The sequence below is a fragment of the Hemiscyllium ocellatum genome, chromosome 50, assembly GCF_020745735.1.
Source record: "Hemiscyllium ocellatum isolate sHemOce1 chromosome 50, sHemOce1.pat.X.cur, whole genome shotgun sequence".
Taxonomy (NCBI): Eukaryota; Metazoa; Chordata; class Chondrichthyes; order Orectolobiformes; family Hemiscylliidae; genus Hemiscyllium; species Hemiscyllium ocellatum.
This window is the reverse complement of record NC_083450.1, coordinates 6,823,973-6,838,595: the sequence shown is the minus strand read 5'-3', so window position 1 is coordinate 6,838,595 and position 14,623 is coordinate 6,823,973. Positions and strand designations below refer to the sequence as shown.

Sequence of the window (14,623 nt, the reverse complement as noted above, 5' to 3'; positions counted from 1 at the left end):
TTGTCCCATAGTGCCCAGGGATGTGCAGGTTAGGGTAGATTGGCCATGCTAAAGTGTCCCATAGTGCCCAGGGATGTGCAGGTTAGGGTGGATTGGCCATGCTAAATTGTCCCATAGTGCCCAGGCATGTACAGGTTAGGGTGGATTGGCCATGCTAAATTGTCCCATAGTGCCCAGGGATGTGCAGGTTAGGGTGGATTGGTCATGCTAAATTGTCCCATAGTGCCCAGGGATGTGCAGGTTAGGATGGATTGACCATGCTAAATTGTCCCATAGTGCCCAGGGATGTGCAGGTTAGGGTGGATTGGCCATGTTAAATTGTCCCGTAGTGACCAGGGATGTGCAGGTTAGGGTGGATTGGCCATGCTAAATTGCCCCGTAGTGACCAGGGATGTGCAGGTTAGGGTGGATTGGCCATGCTAAATTGTCCCATAGTGCCCAGGGATGTGCAGGTTAGGGTGGATTGGCCATGCTAAATTGTCCCATAGTGCCCAGGGATGTGCAGGTTAGGGTGGATTGACCATGCTAAATTGTCCCGTAGTGCCCAGGGATGTGCAGGTTAGGGTGGATTGGCCATGCTAAATTGTCCCGTAGTGCCCAGGGCTGTGCAGGTTAGGGTGGATTGACCATGCTAAATTGTCCCGTAGTGTCCAGGGATGTGCAGGTTAGGATGGATTGACCATGCTAAATTGTCCCGTAGTGCCCAGGGATGTGCAGGTTAGGGTGGATTGGCCATGCTAAATTGTCCCGTAGTGACCAGGGATGTGCAGGTTAGGGTGGATTGACCATGCTAAATTGTCCCGTAGTGCCCAGGGATGTGCAGGTTAGGGTGGATTGGCCATGCTAAATTGTCCCGTAGTGACCAGGGATGTGCAGGTTAGGGTGGATTGGCCATGCTAAATTGTCCCGTAGTGACCAGGGATGTGCAGGTTAGGGTGGATTGGCCATGCTAAATTGTCCCGTAGTGACCCGGGATGTGCAGGTTAGGGTGGATTGGCCATGCTAAATTGTCCCATAGTGCCCAGGGATGTGCAGGTTAGGGTGGATTGGCCATGCTAAATTGTCCCGTAGTGCCCAGGGATGTGCAGGTTAGGGTGGATTGGCCATGCTAAATTGTCCCATAGTGCCCAGGGATGTGCCGGTTAGGGTGGATTGGCCATGCTAAATTGTCCCATAGTGCCCAGGGATAGTTGGGGGGGTGGGGGGTGGGATTCAGTGATGGTGAAACCATTGAACATCAAGGGGGTGATGGTTGGATTCTCTGTTGTTGGTGATGGTCATCGCCTGTGTGGCACCGATGTTACTCACCCCTTGTCAGCCTAAGCCTGGATATTGCCCAGCTCGTGTTGGGTTTGGACACGGAATGTTCCGGTCTCTGAGGGAGCGGCAAATGGAGCTGAACACTTCAGCAAACACCCCTGTGCCTGACCTCGTACCTTGCATAGTTTGTTCAATTCAGTCTACTGTTCCGTTAAAAACTTTGTGAAAACCTGCCTCTAAGGTCCCTTTTAAATCTTTCCCCTCTCACCTTTAACCTGTGCCCCTCTGGTTTTGGAGTCCCTGACCCTGGGGAAGATACTTTGGCTATTGACCATGTCCATGCCCCTAATGATTATGATGTGTCCAACAATCTAGGGCTAGTAAATCCAATGAGGAGTTCAGGGGAAATGTTATCCCACCCCCTCCATTCCCTCCACCCCATCCCGGAGAGCAGAGAAAATGTGGATTTTGTTTCCACGGCGGGGGGGGTGAGAGGTTGGGGGAATGGGGGACTCGCTCCCATGGGGAGAGGGGAGAGAATGCGGGACTCACTCCCACGGGGATTAAGGGGGGGAGAATGGGGGACTCACTCCCATTGGGAGTAGGGGGGGAGAATGGGGGACTCGCTTCCATGGGGATTAGGGGGGGAGAATGGGGGACTCACTCCCATTGGGAGTAGGGGGGGAGAATGGGGGACTCGCTCCCACTGGGTGTAGGGGGAGAATGGGGGACTCACTCCCATTGGGAGTAGGGGGTGAATGGGGGACTCACTCCCATTGGGAGTAGGGGGGGAGAATGAGGGACTCGCTCCCATTGGGAGTAGGGGGGGAGAATGAGGGACTCGCTCCCATTGGGAGTAGGGGGGGAGAATGGGGGACTCGCTCCCACTGGGTGTAGGGGGAGAATGGGGGACTCACTCCCATTGGGAGTAGGGGGTGAATGGGGGACTCACTCCCATTGGGAGTAGGGGGTGAATGGGGGACTCACTCCCAATGGGGAGTGGACAGTGCGCTGAGACAGGGATGTTGCCTGGGGAAACGGGGTGGTGGTGCTGAAGTGGCAGCATTCGGCCTAGCCGGTGTCTACCTTCCTGAAGGCCTGGAACTCGGAATTCCCACCTCAGGAACGTCGGAGCTCATGGAGGGCCAATGGATGGGGGTGGGATAAACTGACCAGCAGAAAAACAGGAAGACTGTATCATCGGAAAATCAAGGGAGGGAGATGGGGGACTCACATCTAGCGACGATCTCCACTTGCAGGTGGTAACTGACCATATCGAGGACCCAGAAGATAGTGTAGTCCAAGAGGATGATGATCACGACAGACACTGACTGCCTCAGGACCGTGGTGAATCCCACAATGTATTTCTGCTTTTCCGATAGTGTCAGGTAGTAGGACCCTGCCAACAGGGGGACAAAAGATTGTGCGTTCAAGCGCCCGCTGATAGGCCAGAAGCTTCTGGAACAGGGATGAGGCCCTTCGGCCCATCGAGTGACTACGGCATTCGGTAGAGTCGGGACAGCGAGGGAACACATTCTTCGGCCCAACTCTCACAGGCCGACCGTGGACTCATAGAGCACAGAGAGAGAATGGGGGACTCGCTCCCACTGGGAAGGGGGGAGGAGAATGGGGGTCTCACTCCCATGGGGTGTAGGGAGGAAATGGGGGTCTCGCTCCCATTGGGAAGGGGGGAAATGGGGGACTTGCTCCAACGGGAAGTGGGGGGGAGAATGGGGGCCTCGCTCCCACGGGGAATGGAGGGAAAATGGGAGGCTCAATCCCACGGGAAGTGGGAGGGAAAACGGGGGCTCGATCCCACGAGAATGGGGGGGGGAGGAGAATGGGGGACTCTCTCCCATTGGGAGTGAGGGTGGGGGTGAGAATGGGGGCCGCAAACTCATAGAGTCATACAGCATGGAAACAGACCCTTCGGCCCAACCCGTCCACGCCGACCAGATATCTCAACCCAATCTAGTCCCACCTGCCAGCACCCGGCCCATATCCCTCCAAACCCTTCCTATCCATGTCCCCATCCAGATGCCTTTTAAATGTTGCAATTGTACCAGCCTCCACCACTTCCTCTGGCAGCTCATTCCACACACGTACCACCCTCTGTGTGAAAATGTTGCCCCTTAGGTCTCTTTTATATCTTTCCCCCTCTCATCCTAAACCTATGCCCCTCTAGTTCTGGACTCCCCCCACCCCAGGGAAAAGACCTTGTCTATTTACCCTATCCATGCCCCTCATGATTTTATAAACCTCTATAAGGTCACCCCCTCAGCCTCCGACGCTCCAGGGAAAACAGCCCCAGCCTGTTCAGCCTCTCCCTGTAGCTCAAACCCTCCAACATCCTTGTCAATCTTTTCTGAACCCTTTCAAGTTTCACAACATCTTTCCGATAGGAAGGAGACCCAGAATTGCACGCAATATTCCAACAGTGGCCTAACCAATGCCCTGTACAGCCGCAACATGACCTCCCAACTCCTGTACTCAATACTCTGACCAATAAAGGAAAACATACCAAACGCCGCCTTCACTATCCTATCTACCTGCAACTCCACTTTCAAGGAGCTATGAACCTGCACTCCAAGGTCTCTTTGTTCAGCAACACTTTGATTAGATTAGATTAGATTACTTACAGTGTGGAAACAGGCCCTTCAGCCCAACAAGTCCACACCGACCCGCCGAAGCGCTACCCACCCATACCCCTACATTTACCCCTTACCTAACACTACGGGCAATTTAGCATGGCCAATTCACCTGACCCGCACATCTTTGGAGTGTGGGAGGAAACTGGAGCACCCGGAGGAAACCCACGCAGACACGGGGAGAATGTGCAAACTCCACACAGTCTATCGCCTGAGTCGGGAATTGAACCCAGGTCTCAGGCGCTGTGAGGCAGCAGTGCTAACCACTGTGCCACCGTGTCGTCCAACAGACTTAAAGGCCTGTTACCTACCTCCCACTCTATAACAAGATACTGATTCAATAAAAGTCCTTGTTCAAATTGCATCAACTTAATTTTCAAAAGCAGAAAGCAGCTGTCATCAATGGTGTCTGTCTCCCTCTGGCTGTAGATCTCCTTGGGTCATCTTCAGTTATTTCCCTGGAGCGTCGGAGGCTGAGGGGTGACCTTATAGAGGTTATAAAATCATGAGGGGGGCATGGATAGGGTGAATAGACAAGGTCTTTACCCTGGGGTGGGGGAGTCCAGAACTAGAGGGGCATAGGTTTAGGGTGAGGGGAAAGGGACCCAAGAGGCAATCTTTTCACACAGAGGGTGGTACATGTGTGGAATGAGTTGCCAGAGGAAGTGGTGGGGGCTGGTACAATGACAGCATTTAAAAGGCATCTGGATGGGGACATAGGTAGGAAGGGTTTGAAGGGATATGGGCCAGGTGCTGGCAAATGGGACTAGGCTAGTTTGTGATATCTGGGTCAGCATGGACGAGTTGGGCCGAAGGGTCTGTTTCCGTGCTGTACGTCCCTCTGCCTCTCAACTGCTTCTGTCACCCTCTCTCCGAGGGGATCCCATAATCTGGCGCCCACAACCCTTCACAATGCTCCAACTCTCGCAAGGGTCTTGTACGTGTTCAACAACACCTCCTCACTGCCATCGTCTGAGTCTTTTAGCAAACCTCATAGATGAATCGAAGGTTTGGTCTCCTTAATGCAACAAAGGATATCCTGGGGCCTGGAGGAGAGGAGCAGAGGTTGATGCTGGAGTTCCGAGGTGGGCCTCACTGAGTCAACTGGGAAAGCACTCATTGGAATTGGGGGGAGGGGTGGGGATGTCATCGAAACATATAAAAGGCTGAAGGGATGAGATCAGATCGACGCAGGGAGGGTCTTTCCGCGGGTGGGTGAGACTAGAACGAGGGGCATAGCCTCAAAATAAAGGGGAGCAGGTTTCGGACTGAGCCGAGGAGGGATTTCTTGACCCAAGGGGTTGGGAATTCCCCGCCCAGTTGAGGCTATGTGTGTCCGAGGGTCTGTGTGAGATTGTATATATGTGAGGGTGTGTGTGTGTTTGTGTGTAGGGGGAGGGGGGACTGTGTTTGTGTGTGTGTGTGTGTCTGTGTGTCTGAGGGTGTGTGTGCACGTGTGCGAGTGTATGTCTGTGAGGGTGTGTGTGTGAGGGTATGTGTGTGCGAGAGCGTGTGTCTGAGGGTGTGCGTGAGATTGAATGTATGTGTGAGAGTGTGTGTGTGAGGGTGTGCGTGCACTTGTGAGAGAGTGTATGTGAGAGAGTGTAAAACAGTGTGTGTGAGAAAGTGTGTGTGTGAGTGTGTGCGCATGGCAGTGTGTGTATGTGAGAGAGTGTGTGCGTGACAGTGTGTGTGAGAGATGGTGCGTGTGAAAGTGTGTGTGTAAGAGAGAGATTATGTGTGAGAGAGAGTGTGAGAGTGTGCGTATGTGAGAGCAAGTGTGTGTTTAGTGAGATGGGAGTGTGTGTGTTTGCTACAATCAGAGATTTTCACCTCTCTCCGAGTAACCCCACGGTTCCATGTCCAACACTTTCTACAAGTCCTGGTACACCGCATCCACCACATCCGAGTGTTTGTTTAAAGGCAAGGATCCTTGAACAGTGAAGGGTTAAGGGTGAGAGTGCAGCTCAGTTCATGATAAAGACCAGCCAAGATGTGACTGAATGGCGGGGTAGGCTCAAGGTGGTTTACGGTTTTGTGGGCAGTCTGACAGTTACAGAGCGCTGGGTGCTGAGTTCATGTGTCTAATTGAAGAGAAAATGTTTAGAAGTTACCAGGAGAGGTTTCAGCTGTGGGGGAAGTAGGGTCAGGTTGAGGAGATGACTGGTGGAGCAGGGAAATGCGGTGGATGCGGTGTACCAGGACTTGTAGAAAGTGTTGGACATGGAACCGTGGGGTTACTCGGAGAGAGGTGAAAATCTCTGATTGTAGCAAACACACACACTCCCATTCATACACCTTCTCACTAAACACACACTCGCTCTCACATACGCACACTCTCACACTCTCTCTCACACATAATCTCTCTCTTACACACACACTTTCACACGCACCATCTCTCACACACACTGTCACGCACACACTCTCTCTCACATACACACACTGTCATGCGCACACACTCACACACACACTTTCCCACACACACTGTTTTATACTCTCTCACATACACTCTCTCACAAGTGCACGCACACCCTCACGCACACACTCTCACACATACATTCAATCTCACGCACACCCTCAGACACATGCTCTCGCACACACATACCCTCACACACACACCCTCACAGACATACACTCGCACACATGCACACACACCCTCAGACACACACTCACACACAGACACACACACACAAACACAGTCCCCCCTCCCCCTACACACAAACACACACACACCCTCACATATATACAATCTCACACAGACCCTCGGACACACATTGTCACACACTCATAGCCTCACATACACACCCTCACAGACAAACACACACACACATACACTCACACATACACATTCACCCTCAGTCACACTATCTCGCACACGCACACACTCCCCCTCCCCTACACACAGTCTCACACACACAAACCCGCGCACACTCTCTCTCACACACATACTCTCTCACATACACACACTCTCACACTCTCTCTCACACATACTCTCTCTCTTACACACACACACACTGTCTCACGCACACATACTCTCTCTCTTACACACATACTCTCACACGCACCGTCTCTCTCTTTCGCATTCTCTCTCACAAACATACTCCCAGTAACACACACATTCTCACATGCACAGTATCTCTTACATACATACACTCTCTCACGCACACATACTCTCTCACATGCACAGTATCTCTTACATACACAGGTGAAAATGTGTTGCTGGAAAAGCGCAGCAGGTCAGGCAGCATCCAAGGAACAGGAGATTCGACGTTTCGGGCATAAGTCCTTACTTTCCTCATTCCTGAAGTTGGAGGAAGAGCGCCTCATCTTCCGCCTGGGAACCCTCCAACCACAAGGGATGAACTCAGATTTCTCCAGTTTCCTCATTTCCCCTCCCCCCACCTTGTCTCAGTCGATTCCCTCGAACTCAGCACCACCCTCCTAACCTGCAATCTTCTTCCTGACCTCTCCGCCCCCACCCAACTCCGGCCTATCACCCTCACCTTGACCTCCTTCCACCTATCACATCTCCATCGCCCCTCCCCCAAGTCCCTCCTCCCTACCTTTTAGCTGAGCCTGCTGGACACACTTTCCTCATTCCTAAGGAAGGGCTTATGCCCGAAACGTCGAATTTCCTGTTCCTTGGATGCTGCCTGACCTGCTGCGCTTTTCCAGCAACACATTTTCAGCTCTGATCTCCAGCATCTGCAGACCTCACTTTCTCCTCTCACATACACACACTCACACACATACTCACTCACATGCACAGTGTCTCTCACATACACACACTCTCTCACGCACACTCTCTCTCAATACACACTCTCATTCTCTCTCAGATGCACATTCTCTCTCAATCACACCCTCTATCTCACACGCACACTCTCTCTCTCACATACAAAGACTCACAAACTATCTCTCTCTCTCTCACACACACACACGCACATACAAAACTCTGTCCAGCATTTAACAAACGCTTAATAGAGATGCTTGGGGGAACAGTTGAGAGGTAAAGGTTAATGGAACAGAGAGGCGCAAAGGGTGATTGCGAGGCTAGACAGGTCAGTTGATGGTCAGAGGGATGTTCTGTGGGGGTGAGCCTGACTAAATATCGCAGCATGTGTGAGATCCTGAGCTGCAACTCACATGGCCGGATATATCTACATGCTTCCTGGAATCGCAGCGGGAGAATGGTACTTTTCCCAGTCTTTGCCCTCATGATGTCGATATCCACAAACTGATTGGTGATGTAACAATTATCATAGTCATCGCGGAACAGGTAGTTTTTCCGATATACCAATGCCCTGAGGAGACAATATCACCACATCAGATGCTAACAGTCCCCAATATCAACACATCAGATACTGACTGTCCCCCAATATCACCACATCAGATACTGACTGACCCGCAATGTCACCACATCAGATACTGACTTTCCCCCAATATCACCACATCAGATACTGACTGACCCCCAATATCACCACATCAGATACTGATTGTCCCCCAATATCACCACATCAGATACTGACTGTCCCCCAATATCACCACATCAGATACTGACTGTCCCCCAATATCACCACATCAGATACTGACTGTCCCCAATATCACCACATCAGATACTGACTGACCCCAATAACACTACATCAGATACTGACTGTCCCCTAATATCACCACATCAGATACTGACTGTCCCCAATATCACCACATCAGATACTGATTGTCCCCCAATATCACCACATCAGTTACTGACTGACCCCCAATATCACCACATCAGATACTGACTGTCCCCCATTATCACTACATCAGATGCTGACTGTCCCCAATATCACCACATCAGATGCTGACTGTCCCCCAATATCACCACATCAGATACTGACTGTCCCCCAATATCACCACATCAGAGACTGACTGACCCCCAATATCACCACATCAGATACTGACTGTCCCCAATATCACCACATCAGATACTGACTGTCCCCAATATCACCACATCAGATACTGACTGTCCCCCAATATCACCACATCAGATACTGACTGTCCCCAATATCACCACATCAGATACTGACTGTCCCCCAATATCACCACATCAGATGCTGGCTGTCCCCAATATCACCACATCAGATACTGATTGTCCCCCAATATCACCACATCAGATACTGACTGACCCCAATATCACCACATTAGATACTGACTGTCCCCAATATCACCACATCAGAGACTGACTGACCCCCAATATCACCACATCAGATACTGACTGTCCCCCAATATCACCACATCAGATGCTGACTGTCCCCCAATATCACCACATCAGATACTGACTGTCCCCCAATATCACCACATCAGATGCTGACTGTCCCCCAATATCACCACATCAGATACTGACTGTCCCCCAATATCACCACATCAGAGACTGACTGACCCCCAATATCACCACATCAGATACTGACTGTCCCCCAATATCACCACATCAGATACTGACTGTCCCCAATATCACCACATCAGATACTGACTGTCCCCCAATATCACCACATCAGATGCTGACTGTCCCCCAATATCACCACATCAGAGACTGACTGACCCCCAATATCACCACATCAGATACTGACTGTCCCCCAATATCACCACATCAGATGCTGACTGTCCCCAATATCACCACATCAGATACTGACTGTCCCCAATATCACCACATCAGATACTGACTGTCCCGCAATGTCACCACATCAGATACTGACTGTCCCCAATATCACCACATCAGATACTGACTGTCCCCCAATATCACCACATCAGATACTGACTGTCCACCAATATCACCACATCAGATACTGACTGTCCCCCAATATCACCACATCAGATACTGACTGTCCCCCAATATCACCACATCAGATACTGACTGACCCCCAATATCACCACATCAGATACTGACTGTCCCCCAATATCACCACATCAGATACTGACTTTCCCCCAATATCACCACATCAGATACTGACTGTCCCCCAATATCACCACATCAGATACTGACTGACCCCCAATATCACCACATCAGATACTGACTGTCCCCCAATATCACCACATCAGATACTGACTTTCCCCCAATATCACCACATCAGATACTGACTGTCCCCCAATATCACCACATCAGTTACTGACTGTCCCCCAATATCACCACATCAGATACTGACTGTCCCCAATATCACCACATCAGATGCTGACTGTCCCCCAATATCACCACATCAGATACTGACTGTCCCCCAATATCACCACATCAGATGCTGACTGTCCCCAATATCACCACATCAGATACTGATTGTCCCCCAATATCACCACATCAGATACTGACTGTCCCCCAATATCACCACATCAGATACTGACTGTCCCCAATATCACCACATCAGATACTGACTGTCCCCCAATATCACCACATCAGATGCTGACTGTCCCCCAATATCACCACATCAGATACTGACTGTCCCCCAATATCACCACATCAGATGCTGACTGTCCCCAATATCACCACATCAGATACTGACTGTCCCCCAATATCACCACATCAGATACTGATTGTCCCCCAATATCACCACATCAGATACTGACTGTCCCCAATATCACCACATCAGATACTGACTGTCCCCCAATATCACCACATCAGATACTGACTGTCCCCAATATCACCACATCAGATACTGATTGTCCCCCAATATCACCACATCAGATACTGACTGTCCCCCAATATCACCACATCAGATACTGACTGTCCCCAATATCACCACATCAGATACTGACTGTCCCCCAATATCACCACATCAGATACTGACTGTCCCCAATATCACCACATCAGATACTGACTGTCCCCAATATCACCACATCAGATGCTGACTGTCCCCCAATATCACCACATCAGATACTGACTGTCCCCAATATCACCACATCAGATACTGATTGTCCCCCAATATCACCACATCAGATACTGACTGTCCCCCAATATCACCACATCAGATACTGACTGACCCCTAATATCACCACATCAGATACTGATTGTCCCCCAATATCACCACATCAGATACTGACTGACCCCAATAACACTACATCAGATACTGACTGTCCCCTAATATCACCACATCAGATACTGACTGTCCCCAATATCACCACATCAGATACTGATTGTCCCCCAATATCACCACATCAGTTACTGACTGACCCCCAATATCACCACATCAGATACTGACTGTCCCCCATTATCACTACATCAGATGCTGACTGTCCCCAATATCACCACATCAGATGCTGACTGTCCCCCAATATCACCACATCAGATACTGACTGTCCCCCAATATCACCACATCAGAGACTGACTGACCCCCAATATCACCACATCAGATACTGACTGTCCCCAATATCACCACATCAGATACTGACTGTCCCCAATATCACCACATCAGATACTGACTGACCCCAATATCACCACATCAGATACTGACTGTCCCCAATATCACCACATCAGATACTGACTGTCCCCCAATATCACCACATCAGATGCTGACTGTCCCCAATATCACCACATCAGATACTGATTGTCCCCCAATATCACCACATCAGATACTGACTGACCCCAATATCACCACATTAGATACTGACTGTCCCCAATATCACCACATCAGAGACTGACTGACCCCCAATATCACCACATCAGATACTGACTGTCCCCCAATATCACCACATCAGATACTGACTGTCCCCCAATATCACCACATCAGAGACTGACTGACCCCCAATATCACCACATCAGATACTGACTGTCCCCCAATATCACCACATCAGATGCTGACTGTCCCCAATATCACCACATCAGATGCTGACTGTCCCCCAATATCACCACATCAGATGCTGACTGTCCCCAATATCACCACATCAGATACTGACTGTCCCCCAATATCACCACATCAGATACTGACTGTCCCCAATATCACCACATCAGATACTGACTGTCCCCCAATATCACCACATCAGATGCTGACTGTCCCCCAATATCACCACATCAGAGACTGACTGACCCCCAATATCACCACATCAGATACTGACTGTCCCCCAATATCACCACATCAGATGCTGACTGTCCCCAATATCACCACATCAGATACTGACTGTCCCCAATATCACCACATCAGATACTGACTGTCCCGCAATGTCACCACATCAGATACTGACTGTCCCCAATATCACCACATCAGATACTGACTGTCCCCCAATATCACCACATCAGATACTGACTGTCCACCAATATCACCACATCAGATACTGACTGTCCCCATAATCACCACATCAGATACTGACTGTCCCCCAATATCACCACATCAGATACTGACTGACCCCCAATATCACCACATCAGATACTGACTGTCCCCCAATATCACCACATCAGATACTGACTTTCCCCCAATATCACCACATCAGATACTGACTGTCCCCCAATATCACCACATCAGATACTGACTGACCCCTAATATCACCACATCAGATACTGATTGTCCCCCAATATCACCACATCAGATACTGACTGACCCCAATAACACTACATCAGATACTGACTGTCCCCTAATATCACCACATCAGATACTGACTGTCCCCAATATCACCACATCAGATACTGATTGTCCCCCAATATCACCACATCAGTTACTGACTGACCCCCAATATCACCACATCAGATACTGACTGTCCCCCATTATCACTACATCAGATGCTGACTGTCCCCAATATCACCACATCAGATGCTGACTGTCCCCCAATATCACCACATCAGATACTGACTGTCCCCCAATATCACCACATCAGAGACTGACTGACCCCCAATATCACCACATCAGATACTGACTGTCCCCAATATCACCACATCAGATACTGACTGTCCCCAATATCACCACATCAGATACTGACTGTCCCCCAATATCACCACATCAGATACTGACTGTCCCCAATATCACCACATCAGATACTGACTGTCCCCCAATATCACCACATCAGATGCTGACTGTCCCCAATATCACCACATCAGATACTGATTGTCCCCCAATATCACCACATCAGATACTGACTGACCCCAATATCACCACATTAGATACTGACTGTCCCCAATATCACCACATCAGAGACTGACTGACCCCCAATATCACCACATCAGATACTGACTGTCCCCCAATATCACCACATCAGATACTGACTGTCCCCCAATATCACCACATCAGAGACTGACTGACCCCCAATATCACCACATCAGATACTGACTGTCCCCCAATATCACCACATCAGATGCTGACTGTCCCCAATATCACCACATCAGATGCTGACTGTCCCCCAATATCACCACATCAGATGCTGACTGTCCCCAATATCACCACATCAGATACTGACTGTCCCCCAATATCACCACATCAGATACTGACTGTCCCCAATATCACCACATCAGATACTGACTGTCCCCCAATATCACCACATCAGATGCTGACTGTCCCCCAATATCACCACATCAGAGACTGACTGACCCCCAATATCACCACATCAGATACTGACTGTCCCCCAATATCACCACATCAGATGCTGACTGTCCCCAATATCACCACATCAGATACTGACTGTCCCCAATATCACCACATCAGATACTGACTGTCCCGCAATGTCACCACATCAGATACTGACTGTCCCCAATATCACCACATCAGATACTGACTGTCCCCCAATATCACCACATCAGATACTGACTGTCCACCAATATCACCACATCAGATACTGACTGTCCCCATAATCACCACATCAGATACTGACTGTCCCCCAATATCACCACATCAGATACTGACTGACCCCCAATATCACCACATCAGATACTGACTGTCCCCCAATATCACCACATCAGATACTGACTTTCCCCCAATATCACCACATCAGATACTGACTGTCCCCCAATATCACCACATCAGATACTGACTGTCCCCCAATATCACCACATCAGATACTGACTTTCCCCCAATATCACCACATCAGATACTGACTGTCCCCCAATATCACCACATCAGTTACTGACTGTCCCCCAATATCACCACATCAGATACTGACTGTCCCCAATATCACCACATCAGATGCTGACTGTCCCCCAATATCACCACATCAGATACTGACTGTCCCCCAATATCACCACATCAGATGCTGACTGTCCCCAATATCACCACATCAGATACTGATTGTCCCCCAATATCACCACATCAGATACTGACTGTCCCCCAATATCACCACATCAGATACTGACTGTCCCCAATATCACCACATCAGATACTGACTGTCCCCCAATATCACCACATCAGATGCTGACTGTCCCCCAATATCACCACATCAGATACTGACTGTCCCCCAATATCACCACATCAGATGCTGACTGTCCCCAATATCACCACATCAGATACTGACTGTCCCCCAATATCACCACATCAGATACTGATTGTCCCCCAATATCACCACATCAGATACTGACTGTCCCCAATATCACCACATCAGATACTGACTGTCCCCCAATATCACCACATCAGATACTGATTGTCCCCCAATATCACCACATCAGATACTGACTGTCCCCCAATATCACCACATCAGATACTGACTGTCCCCAATATCACCACATCAGATACTGACTGTCCCCCAATATCACCACATCAGATACTGACTGTCCCCAATAT

General features: G+C 49.7%; 1 protein-coding gene across 1 annotated transcript in view; it reads right to left on the bottom strand.

Moving 5' to 3' along the window:
• Positions 1-14,623, bottom strand: part of dcst2 (DC-STAMP domain containing 2) — a 67,560-nt gene that overhangs the window by 22,698 nt on the left and 30,239 nt on the right. Inside the window, 2 exon segments of the mRNA XM_060820649.1 lie at positions 2,495-2,659; positions 8,052-8,209. Coding sequence (XP_060676632.1) covers positions 2,495-2,659; positions 8,052-8,209 — 323 coding nt within the window.